The 18,731-nt window shown below is 44.8% G+C and overlaps 2 protein-coding genes across 3 annotated transcripts; one reads left to right on the top strand and one right to left on the bottom strand.

The window, feature by feature from the left end:
* The first annotated feature begins 281 nt into the window (after positions 1-281).
* Positions 282-7,907, top strand: CCNA2 (cyclin A2). 2 transcript variants are annotated; one of them, XM_082051090.1, is made up of 8 exons: positions 282-572; positions 693-909; positions 2,202-2,317; positions 2,673-2,896; positions 3,454-3,658; positions 5,480-5,593; positions 6,115-6,248; positions 6,690-7,907. In XM_082051090.1, exons 1-8 carry the CDS (start codon positions 447-449, stop codon positions 6,739-6,741), a joined length of 1,188 nt encoding a protein of 395 aa, XP_081907216.1. In that variant the 5' UTR covers positions 282-446; the 3' UTR covers positions 6,742-7,907. The 2 variants fall into 2 exon arrangements, with proteins under 2 accessions (XP_081907216.1, XP_081907217.1); XM_082051091.1 differs by having other exon boundaries at positions 282-909.
* Positions 7,908-9,338: 1,431 nt separating this feature from the next.
* On the bottom strand, positions 9,339-16,436 carry EXOSC9 (exosome component 9). Its single transcript, XM_082051089.1, has 12 exons — positions 16,277-16,436; positions 16,016-16,110; positions 14,600-14,719; positions 14,386-14,488; positions 13,849-13,986; positions 13,293-13,375; positions 12,833-12,965; positions 12,314-12,402; positions 11,980-12,126; positions 11,394-11,611; positions 10,951-11,029; positions 9,339-10,454 (listed from the first exon to the last, which is right to left on the bottom strand). Exons 1-12 carry the CDS (start codon positions 16,340-16,342, stop codon positions 10,373-10,375), a joined length of 1,353 nt encoding a protein of 450 aa, XP_081907215.1. The 5' UTR covers positions 16,343-16,436; the 3' UTR covers positions 9,339-10,372.
* Between the last annotated feature and the right edge of the window lie 2,295 nt (positions 16,437-18,731).

Raw genomic sequence — 18,731 nt, 5'->3', positions numbered from 1 at the left:
TTTGTTCGGCCGGGCCGAGCAGCTCTGCCCCGGCCCGGTAAGGCCGGTTCCCGGTTCCCGCCCCCTCCTCTCGCCCCGGGTCCGGGCGGCGCCCCCGCCCCGCGCCTTTCCCGCCGCCGCGCTCCGGAGGGCGCCGCCCGTCGAGCCCCGCCCCCTGTCTCCAGGCCCCGCCCAGCGCCTCGCAGAGCGCTCTTCGCCGCCTCCGCTTTGGCCTCTGCCGCCGCCCGTAGGCCGCGTGACGCGCCGCGGCGCCGCGCCTTCTTATTGGCCCATTCAATAGTCGCGGGCTACTTGAACGCCCAGAGCGGCGCGAGAGTCGGCGGCCGCGGGACGGCGGCACGAGACGCGCCCATCCCCCGCCCGGCGGCGCCCCCGCTCCGCCGCCTCCCGGCCCGTCCTGCGCTCCCGTCGCCTCCCGCGCTGCGGCGGCGCCCCCGGCCGCGGCCATGCTGGCGGAGCAAGAGAACCAGGAGAACGTGCCCCCGGGCGGCAAAGCGCCGCCGCCCGCCGGCACCCGCGTGGCGCTGGGGCTGCTGCGGGGCGCCCAGCAGCGGCCCGGGCTCCCGGCGCAGGTGAGCGGGCGCGCCCCGGAGGTGGGGGGGAGGCCACGCCGGGGTGGCGGGAGCTGTCAGGGCGGCTGTCAGCGGCCGGGCCGGGCGCCCGGCGGCACTGACGGGCCGCTGTCCCCGCAGGCGGCGCGGAGCGGCTGCGAGGGCCATGGCGCGGCGGGGCGGGCGGCCGGCGGGCAGCAGCCCTTCACCATCCATGTGGACGAGCCGGACGGGGAGCGGCGGCGCGGCCCGGCGCTGCGCAAGGACGAGGAGGCGCTGGGGCTGCGAGCGGCCGTCTGCGCCATGGGAGACCGGCGGCCCCTGGCCCCCCTGGGCAACGCCATGGACGTGAGCTTCGGTACGTGATCCCCCCGCCCCGGTACCCCTTGCCCGGGGCTCGGCCGGTGCCGTGTCCCGCCAGCCGGGCTGCACCCCGGGACACCCGCCCGCTGCGGGGCAGCGCTGCCGCGGGATCTCGGTGCGCCCCTTGGGCCTCGTCCCGCCGGGCAGCGCCCCGGTGTGCCCGGCCCTTCCCCGGGGCAGCGCCCCGGTGTGCCCGGCCCTTCCCCGGGGCAGCGCCCCGGTGTGCCCGGCCCTTCCCCGGGGCAGCGCCCCGGTGTGCCCGGCCCTTCCCCGGGGCAGCGCCCCGGTGTGCCCGGCCCTTCCCCGGGGCAGCGCCCCGGTGTGCCCGGCCCTTCCCCGGGGCAGCGCCCCGGTGTGCCCGGCCCTTCCCCGGGGCAGCGCCGAGCCGAGCTGTTATTTATGGGGACACTTCCAGAGCAAACTGGAAGAGGGCTGCAGACCTCGAGGCTGTTTGGTGTGTAAACTGGCTTGGTTTGACTCGGAAGGTGACTTTTGAGTCGCTGAAACCGATTTGGTCCCCTTGAGCCGGCCTTTATGTACAATACAACAGCTTTTGAATCCAGCTGAGCTCTCAGTTGTTGAGCCTCTATGCATCCATCCCCTGCTCTTTGTGGGCAGTTTTATGCTTTTAACCTGAACTGTTGGCAACTCATGAGAGAAAGCAGATTACAGACCACAGCCCTTTTTAAAGCCTCACCCTTCGCTACCACTGTGGACTTAAAAGGGGATTTTACCCAAGCAGATCCTAGGACTGCACAGACTTTTCTCCCAGGTAACCCTGTACTGGTGCAAGTGTTCTGAGTTCTTCCCAGTACATAAAAAGTGGGAGCTGTCAGATCCGTCTTCTGTAACACGTGCAGGAATATCTGAGGGCTGATTTCATCATGGCCCACTTCTGTAGTCCCCAAAAAGCTCTGCTACTCCAGCTCTATGTTAAGCCACAATAGCTAAGCTTACAGGATTAACAACTATGTAACAAGGTAACCCAGGACACACTGAGCACTGCACAGCTGCAAGAGAGTTTTCCATCCCTTCATTTTTAGGGGGAAGTAGAGAAAGGGACATGGGGAAACTTCCTTGTTGCACTAACATTTTGGCTTCCCTAGAGTCTCCTCAACACCTAGTTTGGTTGAGTGGTAGTCTGTGCTTCCTGCCTGCCAAGGAGGCAAGAGGCTGAGCAGACCTGGGGATCCACCATCCACATACTACAGAAGAGGGTGGCTCACTGCACCGCAAGGGAGTGGCCTGACTCTGCCAATTTTAACATGGTTATTGTCTTCTGCTTAGATTCTCCGAGTATTATGGACATTTCATTAACCTCAGAAGCAGAAGAGAGAAAACCAAATGTTAATAACGTTCCAGACTATATCAGCGATATCCATACGTACCTTAGGGAAATGGAGGTGAGCTGCTATTGTTTCCATACAGTTTATGAGGGGGAAATTTGGGGTTGAGAAATGCATCTAAACATTATTCAACTACTACAGGGACTAAAGTAAAGCTTGTTAGAAATAGAGGAATAATATGCTCTGTTCACTGCTGTGAACACAAGACTGTTTTTTTTTTTGTGATAAAGTTGACTGTACCAAGTGCTGAACACAAGCTTGAAAGCAAGATCATGGAAATATAATTTACTGGTCCTAGACTTACTACTGTTTATTTCTGATCTGTTTAAACTGTGGTAAACGGAGTTTAAATAGCTGCCCCCTTCCAGGCACTTAGTCCAAACTCAATTTTATCTGTAATCTAAACCTACAGGTGAAATGCAAGCCTAAAGTGGGTTACATGAAGAAGCAACCTGACATCACTAACAGCATGCGGGCTATTCTTGTGGACTGGCTGGTGGAAGTTGGAGAAGAATACAAATTACAGAATGAAACCCTGCACTTAGCTGTAAATTACATTGATAGGTTTCTTTCCTCAATGTCTGTTTTGAGAGGAAAACTTCAGCTTGTGGGCACTGCGGCTATGCTGCTTGCATCGTAAGTGAAATTGCTTAATTTAAAATTCTACTTGTTGGTCTCTTACGGATGGAAATCTTGTGGCTATCACATTTTTGTTGCCCATAGTCAGATTGGCTCAGGAGGGTTTCACACTGGAAGAAAAAGCAGGAGTTACCCACGTAAAACCTTGGCAGTCTGTATGAAACTCTGAAAGCAAGGCTCTATGCTGTCTTTGTAGACTGACTGATGTGAGGGTTCATTACTTCTAGCTGCAGCAGGCTTCTAAACAGTATTTGAGGGAGTATGCACAAGGCATGTGAAAACAACAGTTTTACTTGCACCAAGTATTAGTTCAGTGGGTTCTGCTGGAATTCCAGTAACTTTAAGCCCCAAAGTGCTAAAATATCATGCTGTTGTAGGTCTGTAATTTTAAATTCTGCTGATTCAAGAGCTACTGAACCAAGTGCATCAAGTTGCTCAGTAACACTGACCACCTGCTTCCCAAGTCAGAATCTAAATTAGGCTTTCATTTAAGTGTTTCTGGTATCTGGTTCTCTAGTCCCCAGTTATTTTCTTATAACTATTTCTCCTGGCAGAAAGTTTGAAGAAATCTACCCTCCTGAAGTAGCAGAGTTTGTCTACATCACAGATGACACCTATACCAAGAAGCAAGTTCTAAGGATGGAGCACTTAATTTTGAAGGTTTTGTCTTTTGACTTGGCAGCTCCAACAATCAACCAGTTCCTCACTCAGTATTTCCTACATCAGCAGACAAGCGCTAAAGTGGAGAGCTTATCAATGGTAAGTAAGAATTACTAGCTTGTCCCCTGTAACTAGAGAGTTATATTACAAGTTCTTGTTTGCTGTCTCCAGTAGAAAAATGCTGAAGGATTCTTCAGTCCAGGCTTCCCTGCCTCCTCCTATTTTTAAATGTTTAGTCTCTCTGTGAGAGTTCTGGAGAGCGCCTTCGGTACGCCGTGTGCTCCTCCAGAGCGGCCACGCCACTGGAGACAAACACTCTTGTTGTCACTTAGTGTTTGAGATACTCCATTACTGTCACAGGCTGGCGCCTGCCCTGGTGCAAGCACGGACGCTTACTCAAAGCAGGCGGAGATTGATGATTTTTAGTTCAGAGTTTGTTTCACTGCTAGATGTTGTCCTCTTTCTTATCTATAACTGCCAGACCTATCCACCCATTTGGTTAAAAGGACTTTTTATTTTGTTTTCCCCTCAACAAGCAGTGAGCTCTAAATCCAGAGGCTAATTTCTAAAGCAGAACACAGATAATGTTTCAACTAAAGTTATACTAAATCCTGACTGTATGGCAGGTACAAAAGTTCCTAAATGGACACCTTAGTCTCATTGTGCAAAGGTCATATCCAACTACACTCTTCCCTCTAGATCCTGTATACCTCTAAATGTAGGAGTAGTTACATTTATACAGTCCTAAAATTACATTTGGCCCTTTCAAGGTGTCACCATTTAGTGCAGGCCGACAATAACTGTGGCAGATGCTCTCTATTAACCCCCCACCCTCTCCACTAAGAAAAGGGCATAGGAGGAAAAGGGAGAAAGACTTGCAAGTTGGAAAAAGTTAAAAATGCTTTACTAATGCTACTAATAAAATAGAGAAAATAATACAAAATATCCAAAACCAATCTTGAATTTCCTGGGTTAGTGCAGTTGCCCAGCAGAGCAGCAGCTGCGGGGCAGGCACCTGGAAGTCCTGGGCTGGACTCTCCAGCAAACCAGAACTGGACTCAGGGATGCAGGGTCTGGAACAAGACCTTGGATCGTGGGAACAACAAGCAGGGTCCTCCTCAGATGCCGACCATGGTCAAAGAGAGTGGGACCCTTGTGATCTCTCACTTTACGGGGTGTATGACATGTATGGGATGGAATACTCGGTCAATTTTAGTCACCTGTTCTGTCTGCCCCTCCTTGCAAATACCTCCTCCTCACTGATGGGACGTGCAAAATTTATCAGTAACCTTGGCTGCCATACTAATAAATCTAAACCTGGGCCTCTTCTGCATTCCATTGCTACTGTTATCAGCTCCTGCCTGCAAAAACATACAGCCAAATTCAGAAAAGTGCAGTTACTTAGAAGAACTTAGCTGAAAGAAAAATTCATTAAAAGAGAAACTGGTCTTGTTTTTAACAAAACCAGGACAGAAGGCAACCGTGAGGCTGATGTGTGCCCTGGTGAAAATGTGTTTGACACCCCTGCTCTAAATATGTGTTGGAAAAGCATGCGTGGGAACACTGTTTGGCAGTAGCTAACAGCAGATGCTAAAAATGAAAGATAATTTTGGGGTATGTTCCTCATGTTTTTTTGCTGTTTAGGGACTCAATCACGGGTAGTGATTTACTGTGTCAGCTCCCACTTTTTTTCTGTGTCACTGTCTGGTGTACTGATCAGTGTCAATCTTGTCTTGAACAGAGCATCAGTGTTAATTGAATAAATCTGTAGACCATCTCAGTAAGTGGAAACCAGTAAAAGCTGTTGCTCCAACTGATGGCAGGATTGGAAACTTAAATTAGGTTTCTAGTGGAACTGTTAAATGCTCTTCTACTTTCATTTGGAAGCAGGTGATTCCCTTTCTTTTGTCTCCCTCGCAGTACCTTGGGGAGCTCAGTCTAATTGATGCTGATCCTTACCTGAAATACTTGCCATCAGTTATTGCTGCTGCAGCATTTCACCTAGCAGACTACACAATCACTGGACAAACTTGGGTATGTAGCACCAAAACTTGAGCCTTCGTGCACTTTTATAGAGGTTGAGTGTATTTGTGTGCAGTTCTGAAATGCTGGGGCCTGGGCTGTGGGAATCGCAGCCCCTCTGTCTCTCATGGCTGTTAATTAGGGATTGCTCTCTATAGTATTTGCAAAAAAGGGGGGGGGGAACACCTTTTGTTGTAAGGAAGACGCATCTACTGATGCACTCTGTCTGGTGATCCTGCTCAGAGCTGTGAGCAGCTTCCTTGTAATAAGGAAGTAGGCAGAAAGCCTAAGCACTGGCTGCAATGAATACTTGTTTAGAATATAGCAGTTTTCAGGATTACTGTAAATCTGTGTGATGTGCTAAAATCTGAACAGTGAGGAATAAACTACTTTGTGCTTGAGCTAATGAAACTCTGCCAACCTATTAGGACAACAGAGTTTGAACAGGAAGCTAAGACCTCCACCAGTGGTTGCCAGCATAACCAAACGGAAATGTACAAATATCCCTTTGGCTTTTTCCTTGTCTTCCTCAGCCTGAATCCCTGTGCAAAGTGACAGGCTATACCCTTGAACACATCAAGCCTTGCCTCATGGACCTACACAGGACCTACCTCAAAGCAGCACAACACACACAACAGTCCATAAGGGAAAAGTACAAGAGTACCAAGTGAGTATCTCTGGAGATGTGTGACAAGCTGTTATGCCTGAGTTGTTGTACCACATATTTGCTTAATGGGGTGGGCGGTGTCTTGAGAGGAGTCTTCAGTCAGACTCAACTCACCAAATCTGCCATGTAAGCCAAATGGTGTCAAGACTCCCAAGATTTTTGCACACTGCTTTGCTGAGCAATATTTCATATTCAGCACCAGGCCTGCTATCGCTGCCTGAACCAACGGGTAGAAACTGAAGGAATTTTCTTGACATTTCTGCAGCTGGTACGCACAATACCTAGTGCTCTTTAAAATCCATGGCAGCTGGCAAGCTTCAGATTGTTTTCCTGCAGGCTGTGCATTGTGAGAAATGTGCTTTGCTGCAGTATGTATGCTGCCCTTCATGGCAAAGAGCACTTGAGCAAGATGACATCCCACATCTTTCTTTCTCTCTCTAGGTACCATGGAGTATCGCTTATTGAACCACCAGAGACACTAAACTTATTGTAATAATCAAGAGACTGATCTTTTTAAAAGATGTATATTACAAGAAAATGATGTACAGTTTTAAACATGGTTCAAAATTCTAGATGTGATCACTCAGAATATTAATACAGGGTTTGATGAGCTTAATTATGGAGTTAGTTTTATGTGGTTTTAATGTAAATCTTTTGTACATGCAATCTTGTCAAAATATTTAGCTGGGTTTTATAAAAATGTTCTCTTCAAGCACAGAATTAACCATGCAGACCAAGTGATGTCTGAGACTGTTTATCTAATTATAGACTAAACGTTAATATTAGCAGTGCATTATTATAGTAGGGCTTTTTTCCTCCTTCCAAGAGTGACTTGGACTCCACAACAGTATTTGTAGCATTTTTGTACTGTCTAGTTTAAACAGAGAGACTTAGCATAGATCTGAAAAGTGGCTCAATGGCTATAACACTGGGAGAAACTCTACAGCTCTGAGGAGAACACTTTGCTGGTACTGACTCTTGGGAGGCTCTTTAGGGAGTGCCTGTTACTGGCAGCCTGGATTGCTATGTCATGTAGTACCAGATCTCCATCAGGTTAAATGCTCTGCTGGTGAGACCGCATGGCTACAACTGGTATACCAGTCCATACTTCTAGTATGTAGAAAATGGTCTTGCTATAGGTATTTTCTAGTTGAAGTGTAAAACTGGTACTAATTTAAGCCCAGGGTGTTCCCACTGATGCATTAGCTGTCCTGAAAGCCCATTGATGCTCACTAAAAAAACAACAGCTACCAACCTGGTTACCCAGTACCTGTCTAGGGACACTGGAGGGATTAAACTGCAGGAGGGTGAACTGCTGCTCTGTGCTCTCAAGAGCGAGGAACATCTCGTGCAGGTGCATGATGTGCAGAATAGCACTAGTTCTGTATGTCCCTCTCGCTTGGAAAGGGTTCTTCTGTGGCACACAGCAAACATAGACTAAACTGGTTGTCTTTTTCCTTAGTTCTAGAACTGTTACTTGAGCAAATTAGCACATTATCAGCATTAGAGTGAGTGGATGCTTACATTCAACCTGTATAAATGGAGTGATGCTGCCCTGTACCTGCTGTTCTTTGCATGTAAAGCAGCGAATGCATGGAAGTGGATTTAATTGAGTTATATCCAGGTTGGCTAATAAAAACTTTTTACATCTGCTGTTAATGGTCTTGCCAATACCTTAAAAACACGGAGGGGTAGTACTACCATGCATTCATTTCTAAAGCTTTTTGGTAAGGGCTACCCTGTGAAACCTGTGCCACTTTAGCTTGAAGTTGATTCAACACTGTCTGGTTATCTGGACACCTAGCAGGTAGTGTATAAATTCTTCACAGATGTGGAGCAGCTGCTGTTATGGTGTGGGCTATTTAAAATAAATTTTGTAAAAGTCTGCCAAGCTGACAAGCAACTATTATAGTGCTATGAGACAATTCACACATCTTGACGCAGTAACTAAAAACCTGCTCTGTAGTCTGAGCCTTCTGTGAACCAACTGACAAAGCTGATCAAGCAGTGGTGCCTTATCCAGTCAAGATGAAAGTGTGCAGCACAGGCTACTGCTTTTATTGGCCGAACTGAGCTTTTTTTAAGATGCACTTTGACTTTTATATGTGTTCTAATGTCTAATGAAGTACTGTATTTCATTGGTCTACCATGTTCTCCAATAGCCTTTGTTTAGCTTAATTTCAGGAGCTTGCCACTGAAAAGCTGAAACTAGTTGGGGAAAAAACTGCAGTGTCTATCATGTCTGGTGCTTAGCATTGGAAAGGCTCCAACCTCCCAGGAGAGGGAGCTGGTATATACAGGAGCGTGTTTGCTGGATGCAACATCAGTTTGTAACTTTGGAAAGGCAACTTAAGGTGCTGACCGGCAATAATTCTTTGAAGACACAGAGCACAGTGCTGAGAAACTGCGTTCTGCCTTCCCCTTGTTTACTGTGACATATACTGGAACCTTTCAAGATAACTGAGAAATACCAACACTGGAAGAGGAATGAATTCAAGGAAGCTCATCAATTGTTTTTCCCAGAAAAGATCAAGCCCACAGTACCACTTCAGTGGTTTATAGTATCAATTTACTGCTTAATGAAATGTCTTTTTGCCTTATTTTCAATGGGAGTTGTTCAGTTACTGTTCCTAGAGCCCAGATAAAAATCCTCCCTTTCTTCCCGAGCTTTGCTTTCAATATACTTGATAAGACTTCCTGTGTAGCATAAAAAGAATGCTTCAGTCATGGGCTGGTATCTCTGCCCAGGATGACTGTGTCCCTCAAGGCCAGCTCTTGCTGGAAACAGCACCATCTCTTTCCATCTTCTCATTTCCTGAAGTCAGTATGGGATTATTCTAGGTCTTGCTACTCAGTCTTGAATAAAATAACCCAGGTTGTACTGTACTACTGTTTTGCCTATCCAGTTTAACTTCTAGCCTTTCAAAATAAAGCCTTTAAGGAGTACAGGGTAGGAGATGTCATGTTTGAAGAGAAAGCGCAGTGCAAAGAATACTGTTCTTTTTTTCTTGAAGAAGTTTAAGGTCTTGTTGGACTGCAGAAGTAAGAAGAAACTGAATCTTCTTTCTCATACTCCTGACAGTGACTTTGGGCTGGAAGAACTGACACTAAGAAATTGCCCTGGTTTAGCTCCTGGAGGAATGGGGCTTTCAGTGTTTGTCCTTTTCTGAAAGGGCACAACTTGATTAAAGCTTGCTCTGGCTGTGAGCAATTCTGTTTAAAAAAATTAATATTAAATTTTAAACTGGGTTTGGGGAATGTATTATCTGCAACAGTCATTTATCTCCTGTTCACATTTCATGAAATACTAACGTCACATGTAAAATAGTCCTCCTTCGCTCTTGTAAATATGTGCCTGTTTCCACTTTGTTCTTAAGCAAAGCAGCCAGGCCAGGTATTTTGGAAACCTCATCTGTTTTGCCCAATTCTAGATTCAGAACATAATTCATTGAAAATGGCTCAAGAAGCATTCCTATCTGTTGCATGTAATAATTAATTAAACTTTTAAAAAAACTCCAGTGCTGAAGTATGAGTTGGTTTTCTATGGAAGTTTTACAGAAGTCCTGTACTATTTTGTTAAGTACGTGCATTTCTGTTCATTTTTACACAGCGCCATTTCAGTGAAAGGTACAGTGTGGAGTGACCAGAGCAAGGTCTTAGCCACAGCACACCACTTTCCCCTGCAAGGAACATTCCAAGGGATTAGACCCTTCCCAGGTGTGGTAATAGCTATTTTAACTAAAAAGCAGCTTTTCCTGGCATTAAACTTGAGCCATAGTTCCTTCTACCCATCAAACTCTGACTGTACAGAGCTCACTTCAGTAATTGCAGAGGCTGTTTTGTTATGAAAACCATGTATCTTACCTCTGCAATTTAAATAGTATAACTTGAGTCAGTTCAAGTTGAACTAATGAGGTTGCTGCTGCAGCTGGATGGTAACCACAGAATTTCACTTACATGCAAAGTTTTTTTTATTTAAAGCTGTTACGATAGTTTTTAAAAATGTACATAAAAGCAGGACCAGATATAGGGTAGGAGGAGATAAAATTATCTACAAAAATAAGTTCAGTAATGACAGACCAAATTATGTATTATACAGCATTTGTGAAGGAGAGATGGTGGCTTTAATAAGCAGCTCTCTTCTTTCTCCTCCTCTTGTTAAATGCTTTCTTACTTGTATTTTCTTGTTTCGAGTTGGTCTGTGTTCTGTGAGCAAATACAACATTTGTATCAAAGAAATGTACTGAGCAGTTTTATTTCAAAAGAACACAGGCTGATCATCCATAACAGGGTAACCATCCACTGTGCTCAGCACAAAGTTAGTTTCTAGAAAATGTAATAAATACGAGGGTTTCTACAGTTAGAGTTGGAATACAACAACACATCTCACTTCTTGGAGATAAAATTGAAGATTAGCTGTAGTCTGATGTAGAATCTCTGCAGCAGCTGATTCACACCTGCTTTTATGCCTTCACTCACTCTGGAATGACTAAGATCAGTATATCTATAACCATCTCAGACAGCTGCAGGCCAGCCAGGATGACTGGCCTCCTAGGACAGGAGCAAACTAATCCAGATTTAAACCTACTCACTCAGCTGTCTACGTAGCCCCTTGATCAAGTGAGACCTTTCTTGGCCCTACCAGAACCCTGAAACCACTCCTTACAACTCCTTTCCCCTCTTAATTTCACATTATGGTTACCTTGTTTTCTTTGGTACTTCCTGTGGTTCCAGAATGACAACTTCTTCCTCTTCACTGTCAGACAATACAATAGGTTCATCTAAAAACAAACAAACAAAAAAAAAACAAAAACAAAGAAACCATAAACCCACAACCTGGTGATCACTTCTGTACAAACGACTTTTGTAACTAACAACCACAGCATTTTTAAAGACACATTCAAAGTGGCAGCTGCTTAATTTGACAAGTGCTTAAGCTGGAGCCTCCCGTATCCTAGACATCAAGGTTTCTTTTGAAGAAAACAGAAGAGTCCAGGTGAAAGGAAAGTAGCAAGTGAGCATAACTCAAGTGGAAAGTGGCTACAATGATGGTTCTTCTCTCACTAAGAATCTCTCAAATTTAAATTCTAGACTGCTAATGAAGTGATGTTATAAGCATATCTGATATCAAAGATAAGTACTTACCCTTCTTACTTTCCTTCACTGCACTTGTATCCTCAGTCTCCCTCATTGTACTTGTATCCTCAGTTTCCATTTTCTGACACTCCAAGGCAGTAGCCTCACTTTCACCTTCCTCTTCTGCTGCGTCTTCCCTCTCAGATTCTTCAAGGTCTCCCCAGGAGTTCTCTATTCCTTCCCCAATTTGGGCTGTCCCAGGAGCGTGCAATATTGGTGTGGAAAAACTCACGCAGTTAAGAAAAATCTCTGTCTTTTCTGGTAAACTCTTTGTATTCTGAAAGCATAACAGTTGGATTTTACGCTGTATCTTTCCTCCCCAGGGAAGAACATCCTTGAAGGGGAGTTGAGAGAGAGTACTTCTCCAGATATTGTAACAATCAGTCACTTCAGACCTCAGTTTTGCACTTCATGCTAGGAATTAAGTTACCTAAAAGCAGTTAGAACCAAACCCAGTATGATGTCACTGTTTCCTCTGAAAGCTGTAAGGCCCCCTAAGCTGTGGGGAACCTTGGATGTGTGTTTAGTTTCTAGCCATGCTAATGCAGGGGGTGAGAAGCCTGTTTTTCCCTGAGTAGTTCTATAGAAAGGATACACTTCTGAAGGCGGCTCAGCTTTAGCAATGATTTCTTCTGCTTGTTCCTCCACCTTGTCAGTATCAACAGCAGTGCTCTCCATTTTGAAGGCAGTGATCTTTTGGTTCGGTATAGATTCTGCAAAGCCAAACTTCCCACCTTCTTTCCTAGTCATTCAGTGACAGACAGTATTTCAGGAGGTTTCATACTTTAAAATGCTTTCTCTTTTCAAGTTCAAATATACAATAAAACATACACAGTGAAAACAATTTGCTGTTCAAACTAAAGGCTGACATTAATTTTTAGTAAGTTTCTTAAAAAGACCCATTTACCTTTCCTTCCCAAAACACTCACCTAACTTTCTGGTCATTCTCCAAGGCTTTTTGAATTAGTTCTGTTATTTCTGCAACCTTAACAGCTGTTATTTTACTGCATCTCAGAACCTGTTTGTTATATATACAACAACAGTTTACAATCACCAAAGCAATATGTTTTTAACTAAAAATGTAGAACACCATAAGAGTCACAAACATGTAAAATACAATATGGCATCTTAGTATGAGGGCCTGGGTACACTACAAGTTGATGCAACAAGTTAATGCAACAGCCTCTAGCTATTCATCGGAGTGCAGTCTGAATTAATTGGAGAAAAAGCGTGCATCTGACCAAACAATGTTCCTTTTCTACATCTCTTCTTCAGCATGATGCACAGTAATATGCTTTTCTGCTAGGAATATAAAGACATAATCTTTTCCAATTCAATCAGACAGGTAATTGTTTTCTCAGCTTCCAAATCTTAAGGTCATTTCAGTATCAAGATTACAGCACAGGAAGTAGTTTATATATGAAAGACTGGTTAAGACAAAGATTTACCTGATCTGTTACCAGCATGATGCCTCCACTGGACTGCATGGTACAAATTTCACCATGCTTATTCATGGCAATCACAAGGAGACCATCCATTACACGCTCCTCTCGTTCACTTGGATCCACCAGTAAATAGGTCCTAGAATCAAGTTTTTACATATAAGGCAACAGTAAAGGTTTGAAGTTATTTACTACCCTTAAAGCAATTAAACAAAATAACTGGTTTATATATAGGTAATTATAGGTATCCTCCCCCCCGAAAGTTTTCTATGTCATCTGTGGAAAGCTGCTGGTTAGTTACACTGTCCACAAGCCCATAGTATCTCCCTGTGGCATCTCATGGCAGATAAAATGTTTCAAGAAATCTGCTTGTCAATACAAATATTTTTAGGACTTTTTTACGTTTAAAATAAATTCTGCAGAATTGTCTATAAGCTGTTTCTGTCAAAAGACTTCAAAATCTTACCCTTGATGGTAGAAGGCAAAACTGACACAAATGGGCATGTGGTGGATACTCAAGGGGACAGGATCACGTTCCTCCGGAGTGTACTTTGAAAAGAATTGTCCCAGAAGACCATTACTTACAAAACACATTTAATTTTAAAATTATGTACTGCAAAAAGATATGTAAAGAAATAAACAGCAAAGAAAAAAGGGCTAAGAAATGTTTAGTCATCTAAATATAAAAAAAATTATTTTTACTATTCTTGTGTAATTCTTTCTGTTTAATACCTACATAGGTAAATACTGCACATTCACCAGTCTTATGCTAGTTTGGGTCAAAATACTGTAAAATACGTATCTTTTACAATTAAAATTCCCACAAACTGAGGTTGATAAAATTCTGTAATCAGCAGGCTTCTTTACTATTCCTTCAAATATTGAATAGCAACACATTTATCCTAAAACTCCAAGCATCTTGGAGTTTATCTGCTTACATAACCATTTAATTCCCCCTTTTAGACTGAACGAAACAGCCACCTGCGATGCTATGACATTTACTATTATCTGGTACAACTTACCACAGTTACTTCCTCCCCTTGCACAGATACATCTGGCCTGCGAAAATGACACAGAGCTACAATTCCTGCAACGCTGGCAGCGTCAATAATGTTACCATCGTGATTTAACAGATGCAGGTCCAGGCGAATTTGCCAAACCTGAGAAAAAGCACACATAACTGCTTGCTAATTTGTAATGTGATTCTATACAAGCTGTTTTTCAAAATAATTTCATTTATTTAATCATAAAAAGAACCGGTATATACTCTTCAGGTCTTTGCTCAAGATGTTAAGACGAGAGATCCTGGTACATTCCAAAATACCCAGTGTGCTAGATATAAGCCCTGGTTAATACATTTGAGTATGCATGGTTTCAAATATTTCAAAAAGTCTATGCAGATACACAAGTCAAAAATACCTGTAAATCCAGAGGCATGGAACCCCACATTAATCTAAAATCAGAATTTTTAGGTTGCAAAACAAGCCAGAGACCAGCTTAAAACCAGATTATACGTATCCTTTAATTTAAAGCTAATTGAAATCAGTAGATTTTCATACCTTCTCACCAGCAACAACGCAGAGAGATTCAGTATCTACACACTTGGAATTTCTCAGGCATCGTTCTATTAGTCTGTTCACTTTCACCAGTAGCTCGGGTTGCCTGTTAAAACAAATTAACCTCATTGAATATGATTACCACTATACACTTACATGTATCAAATCAGTCACTCTTATGTCATCCTTGTTCCGTTGTTTTAAGAAAGCTACATACCTGCCAGGCTCAAAACCAGGTGCAGCCATTGGTGAGAGCTCAAAATTAAAGAAAAGTATACCTTCTGCAGGCCGATTTGGCTTGGGGGGAACAAGTTCACACGAAACTTGTGCAAGGACCCTACAAAGGTAAATAAACCAACAAGTCATGGCATTCAGCAGGAAAAAAACTACCACTAGAAACAAAATACATACTTGGAATAAACATGGATTTAGTCTTCCAGTTTGCATTTCTTACTCCTGCCAGTATCACATTCAATGTCTGTCATACATATTTAAACTCTAGTCAACTACTGAGAGAATCAAATGTAGAAATGCACAACATTCTCCTGTCTTTTAGGATTAAAACCAGACTCAAACACATAAAAATCTATAACTAAATGTTCATGTAAGTCCGTATATTCCACTTTTCTACATACAAAAAAGAGGTGTTTGTGGAAGAACACAAAATGTAATACAAACCCAGTAAATAAAGTGATGAAAAACAATAATTTTGTATTTTATAAATTATTTGTAATAGACAACCAACAAAGAAGCCCTATCTTTTCAGTCTTCCCTCCCTTCTCTGGTCCTGTTCTTGAAGTGCTATGACTTCTAGGCTTCAGCCTTTACAGTCTGTTTCGTGTGACCTCAGTGGGCTGTCACACACCCAACACTTAATGCTCCACGCTCTGTTTGCTCCCGCAGAATCACAGAATGTCAGGGATTGGAAGGGACCTCAAAAGATCATCTACTCCAATCCCCCCGCCAGAGCAGGAACACCCAGATGAGGTTACACAGGAAGGTGTCCAGGTGGGTTTTGAATGTCTGCAGAGAAGGAGACTCCACAGCCCCCTGGGCAGCCTGTCACCCTCACTGGGAAGAACTTTCTTTTCATATTTAAGTGGAACCTCCTGTGTTCCAGTTTGTACCCATTGCCCCGTGCCCTATCGTTGGTTGTCACCAAGAAGAGCCTGGCTCCATCTTCATGACACTCACCCTTTACATATTTATAAACATTAATGAGGTCACCCCTCAGTCTCCTCCAAGCTAAAGAGACCCAGCTCCCTCAGCCTTTCCTCATAAGGGAGCAAACTAACCCTTAATCATCTTTGTTGCCCTGCGCTGGACTCTCTCCAGCAGTTCCCTGTGCTTCTGGAACTGAGGGGCCCTGAACTGGACACAATATTCCAGATGTGGTCTCACCAGGGCAGAGTAGAGGGGAAGGAGAACCTCTCTCGACCTACTAAACATCTCCCTTCTAATACACCCCAGGATGCCATTGGCCTTCCTGGCCACAAGGGCACAGTGCTGGCTCATGGTCACCCTGCTGTCCCCCAGGTCCCTTTCCCCTACACCGCGCACCCCGCAGCTTCTCACAGGTGCGAGCGGCAGCGGGGCCCGCACAGCACGGCCCGCCCGCAGCCCCCAGGCTCACCTGGTTTTGCCCAGCTCCACCACGCAGCAGCCGTAGTCGGCGCCGAAGGAGATGCGCACATTCCGGTAGTCATAGCACTGCCGCCCGTCCAGCCGCTGCGGGCCCCCCACACACACACGGTTAATGCGCCACCCCCGGGCGGGGAGCGCGGCCCCGGCCTACTGCCGGGCGGCGGCGGGGGAGAGCCGCGCGGGCCCCGCCGGGGCGGGGAAGGGAATGGGGATGGGGAAGGGCCCGGGGAAGGGCTGCCCGGCCCCGCACCTTCCTCTCCTCGATGGCGCGCAGGATGAAGCGCCGCTCGCAGTTGGAGATCGGCGTCGCCTTCATGGCGGGGCCTCAGGTGCAGCGCGAGACAGCGCCGGCGCCCGTACGCGCGTCATCATAGCGCGGCGGCCGCGAGGCGGTAGGTACCAGTGCGCAGGCGCCGCGCTCCCTCCCCTGGCCCCGCCCACAGGCGGGTCCCCTCAGGGCGGGCGGTGTGAACTCGGCCGGGCTTGCGGCAGGTCCCGTGGGCGCCCGATTGTATTCGCTCGTCGTCTGATACAGCCCGCCAAGTGACGGGTACAGGGGCCTGCGTCGCCGCAGATGCAGCTTTAGCCGCCGCCCGGAGCTCCCCCGGCCAGAGCGGGGGACAAGGGCCTGAGGGCTCGTCGGCAGGGAGCCCGTGTGGGTGACAGCGCCCCCGGGTGGGCGGTTAGGGGCGCTGTGGTCCCGGCCTTTCGGCCTCTGCAGCCCCCAGAGCGCAGCTGAACCGGCCCCGCAGCCAGTGCTGTGGGCAGAAATGCGACAAAAGCTTCAGATGGGCAGAATACGCTTTCCTGTTGTTCTGAAGTGTTCCCTGTAAGTAGAACCTCAAGGCGTTTACAAGTGGCTTTCATGCTTAGTTTTAAGTTGAAAAATCTATTACTCTGCCTTCCCAACAGTGTTATCACACCCCAGACAGTTTGACTTTTCTCACACAAAATTGTTGAAATAAATTATACTTAAGCTCCAGTGCAAACTAAAAAGTGTCTCACATTTCAGAAATTTCAAGTTTGTGCAAGTGAGGACAAGTGCTGTCAGATTTTTCCATGCTGGTATTATATTTTCAGATTAAGCTAAATGAGTGTCATCACAAATTTTTAGTGTAAAAGCATTTTTATGAGATTATGAAAACACCCTCTTGTTGTTAGGAGAAAAATAAGCAAGTAGTTTTCCCAGGTGATGCTACATATGAAACAAGAAGGAAGAGAATGATTTAACACTTGCAACTTTTTTTCTAGCCACAACTATGGTAACATTTGGACTAAGATTCTGTTTTATTGCTGCTATTTGGCTGATTGGGTATTTTCCTTGGAGTATGTATGACAGTCCTCAGGTAGAAATTTTGTCTGTTTTTGCTTTTTCATTGCTTAGAGTCAGTGATAATATGCATTAGTGAAGGCTTGGGGTTAAATTCTGGCTGCTTTGCAATCACTGAGGAAATGCTTCCACTGCGATCAAGTTTACTCTATATTAGTAGCCTTAAGTCCTGCTTCCTGCGGTGCTTTGGTTGGTGCATTTTGTTACACGAATAATAAAGGTTAGCTACTAATGGCTTGTAATCACTTAAGGTTTGAAATTATTTACTAAAAGATAATTCTAATAGCTGAGCTAATTTCTGAGTTATGTGCAGTTGGGTAAACTGTTAACTAGTGTTTCTAAATCACAGAAAACCAGTATATTTTGAGTTTCATTTGTTATTACCAGACAGATATGATGTGTAAAATCGAGTTTGGGAAACACTTGCAGAGTTATTTTGTCAAACACATAAGTTGAATAACTAATAAGGCAGACTTCTGAAAGAAGCAGGATGTAGCTGTAAGCTTTGCATTTTGAATGTCTAATTTAAACTTTTTGCCCAATATATTACTGTAAGTCATTTGCTATCACACTGATACATTTAATTTATTTTACTGAAGTCTTTGTGTTGCTTTCATGGAAACTCACTAGAAATTTCAGATACTGCGGTTGCATTGAAGAAGTATTTTGTTTGCATATTCAAGTAAACCCAAGCTAAAGCCATGAATTACCTCTTTGGATACTTTTTCTTGCATCTTTTGTGTGCTATCATTCTGTATTTGGTGGTATACTTATTAGGACCCCATTTTCACCTGTGTTGTCAGTCATAGTATTTGCGGAAAGCAGGTTTGTGAAATATTTCTGTCATTTTTTAATATAAAAAGAGGTCAGAGATCTTTTTACATCTCAGTGAACAGAATTTGCTTGGTAAACACAATCCAGCAGTGTTGCGCTTTCAGCAGATAATAAGATGGCTAAAGTCTCCCATGAGGGACTTCAGCTGTTAGTTCAATGCTGCAAAGTTGCTGTGCTTGATTTAAATGAGACATCTCATTCCTCTGAATCTGAGTCCTGTGTGTATTCAAAAGTACTGATGTTAGTGGTAGGAGCAGTATTAAGTATTTTTATCTGGCACACACAGCTGAAGTGGCTAAATAGAAATTAACTAGCTACACATATATGTCTTGTTTCCAAATTCAGATTAAATGGCCATCCAAAAATCCACAAAATCAGTGAGGTTGCAGAGGTTTCACTAGAGACCTGATCTGGCAGGTGGCCAGATGATTGGTGGTGATGAGAGGCAACAAGGATAGATCCCAGTTTAAACTGCAGAATCTTGGAAAGCTGACAGCTTACAAGCAAGAAAAGATGTCTTCATGAAACATTTCATATGAAA

The sequence above is a fragment of the Streptopelia decaocto genome (assembly GCF_964273445.1).
Source record: "Streptopelia decaocto genome assembly, chromosome: 4".
Taxonomy (NCBI): domain Eukaryota; kingdom Metazoa; phylum Chordata; class Aves; order Columbiformes; family Columbidae; genus Streptopelia; species Streptopelia decaocto.
Note: the sequence above shows the minus strand (reverse complement) of the source record. Positions and strands in the feature narration are given on the sequence as shown.

Bases quoted from the DNA above. Each gene is read 5' to 3' on its own strand.
- CCNA2 (XM_082051091.1), top strand. From the start codon at position 447: ATGCTGGCGGAGCAAGAGAACCAGGAGAACGTGCCCCCGGGCGGCAAA. The intron at 3,659-5,479 runs GTAAGTAAGAAT...TCTCCCTCGCAG, and splicing joins AAGTGGAGAGCTTATCAATG to TACCTTGGGGAGCTCAGTCT. The intron at 5,594-6,114 runs GTATGTAGCACC...TGTCTTCCTCAG, and splicing joins CAATCACTGGACAAACTTGG to CCTGAATCCCTGTGCAAAGT.
- EXOSC9 (XM_082051089.1), bottom strand. From the start codon at position 16,342: ATGAAGGCGACGCCGATCTCCAACTGCGAGCGGCGCTTCATCCTGCGC. The intron at 13,376-13,848 runs GTAAGTTGTACC...TTCTTTTCAAAG, and splicing joins AAGGGGAGGAAGTAACTGTG to TACACTCCGGAGGAACGTGA. The intron at 12,966-13,292 runs GTAAGATTTTGA...ACTTGATTCTAG, and splicing joins TTTGCCTTCTACCATCAAGG to GACCTATTTACTGGTGGATC.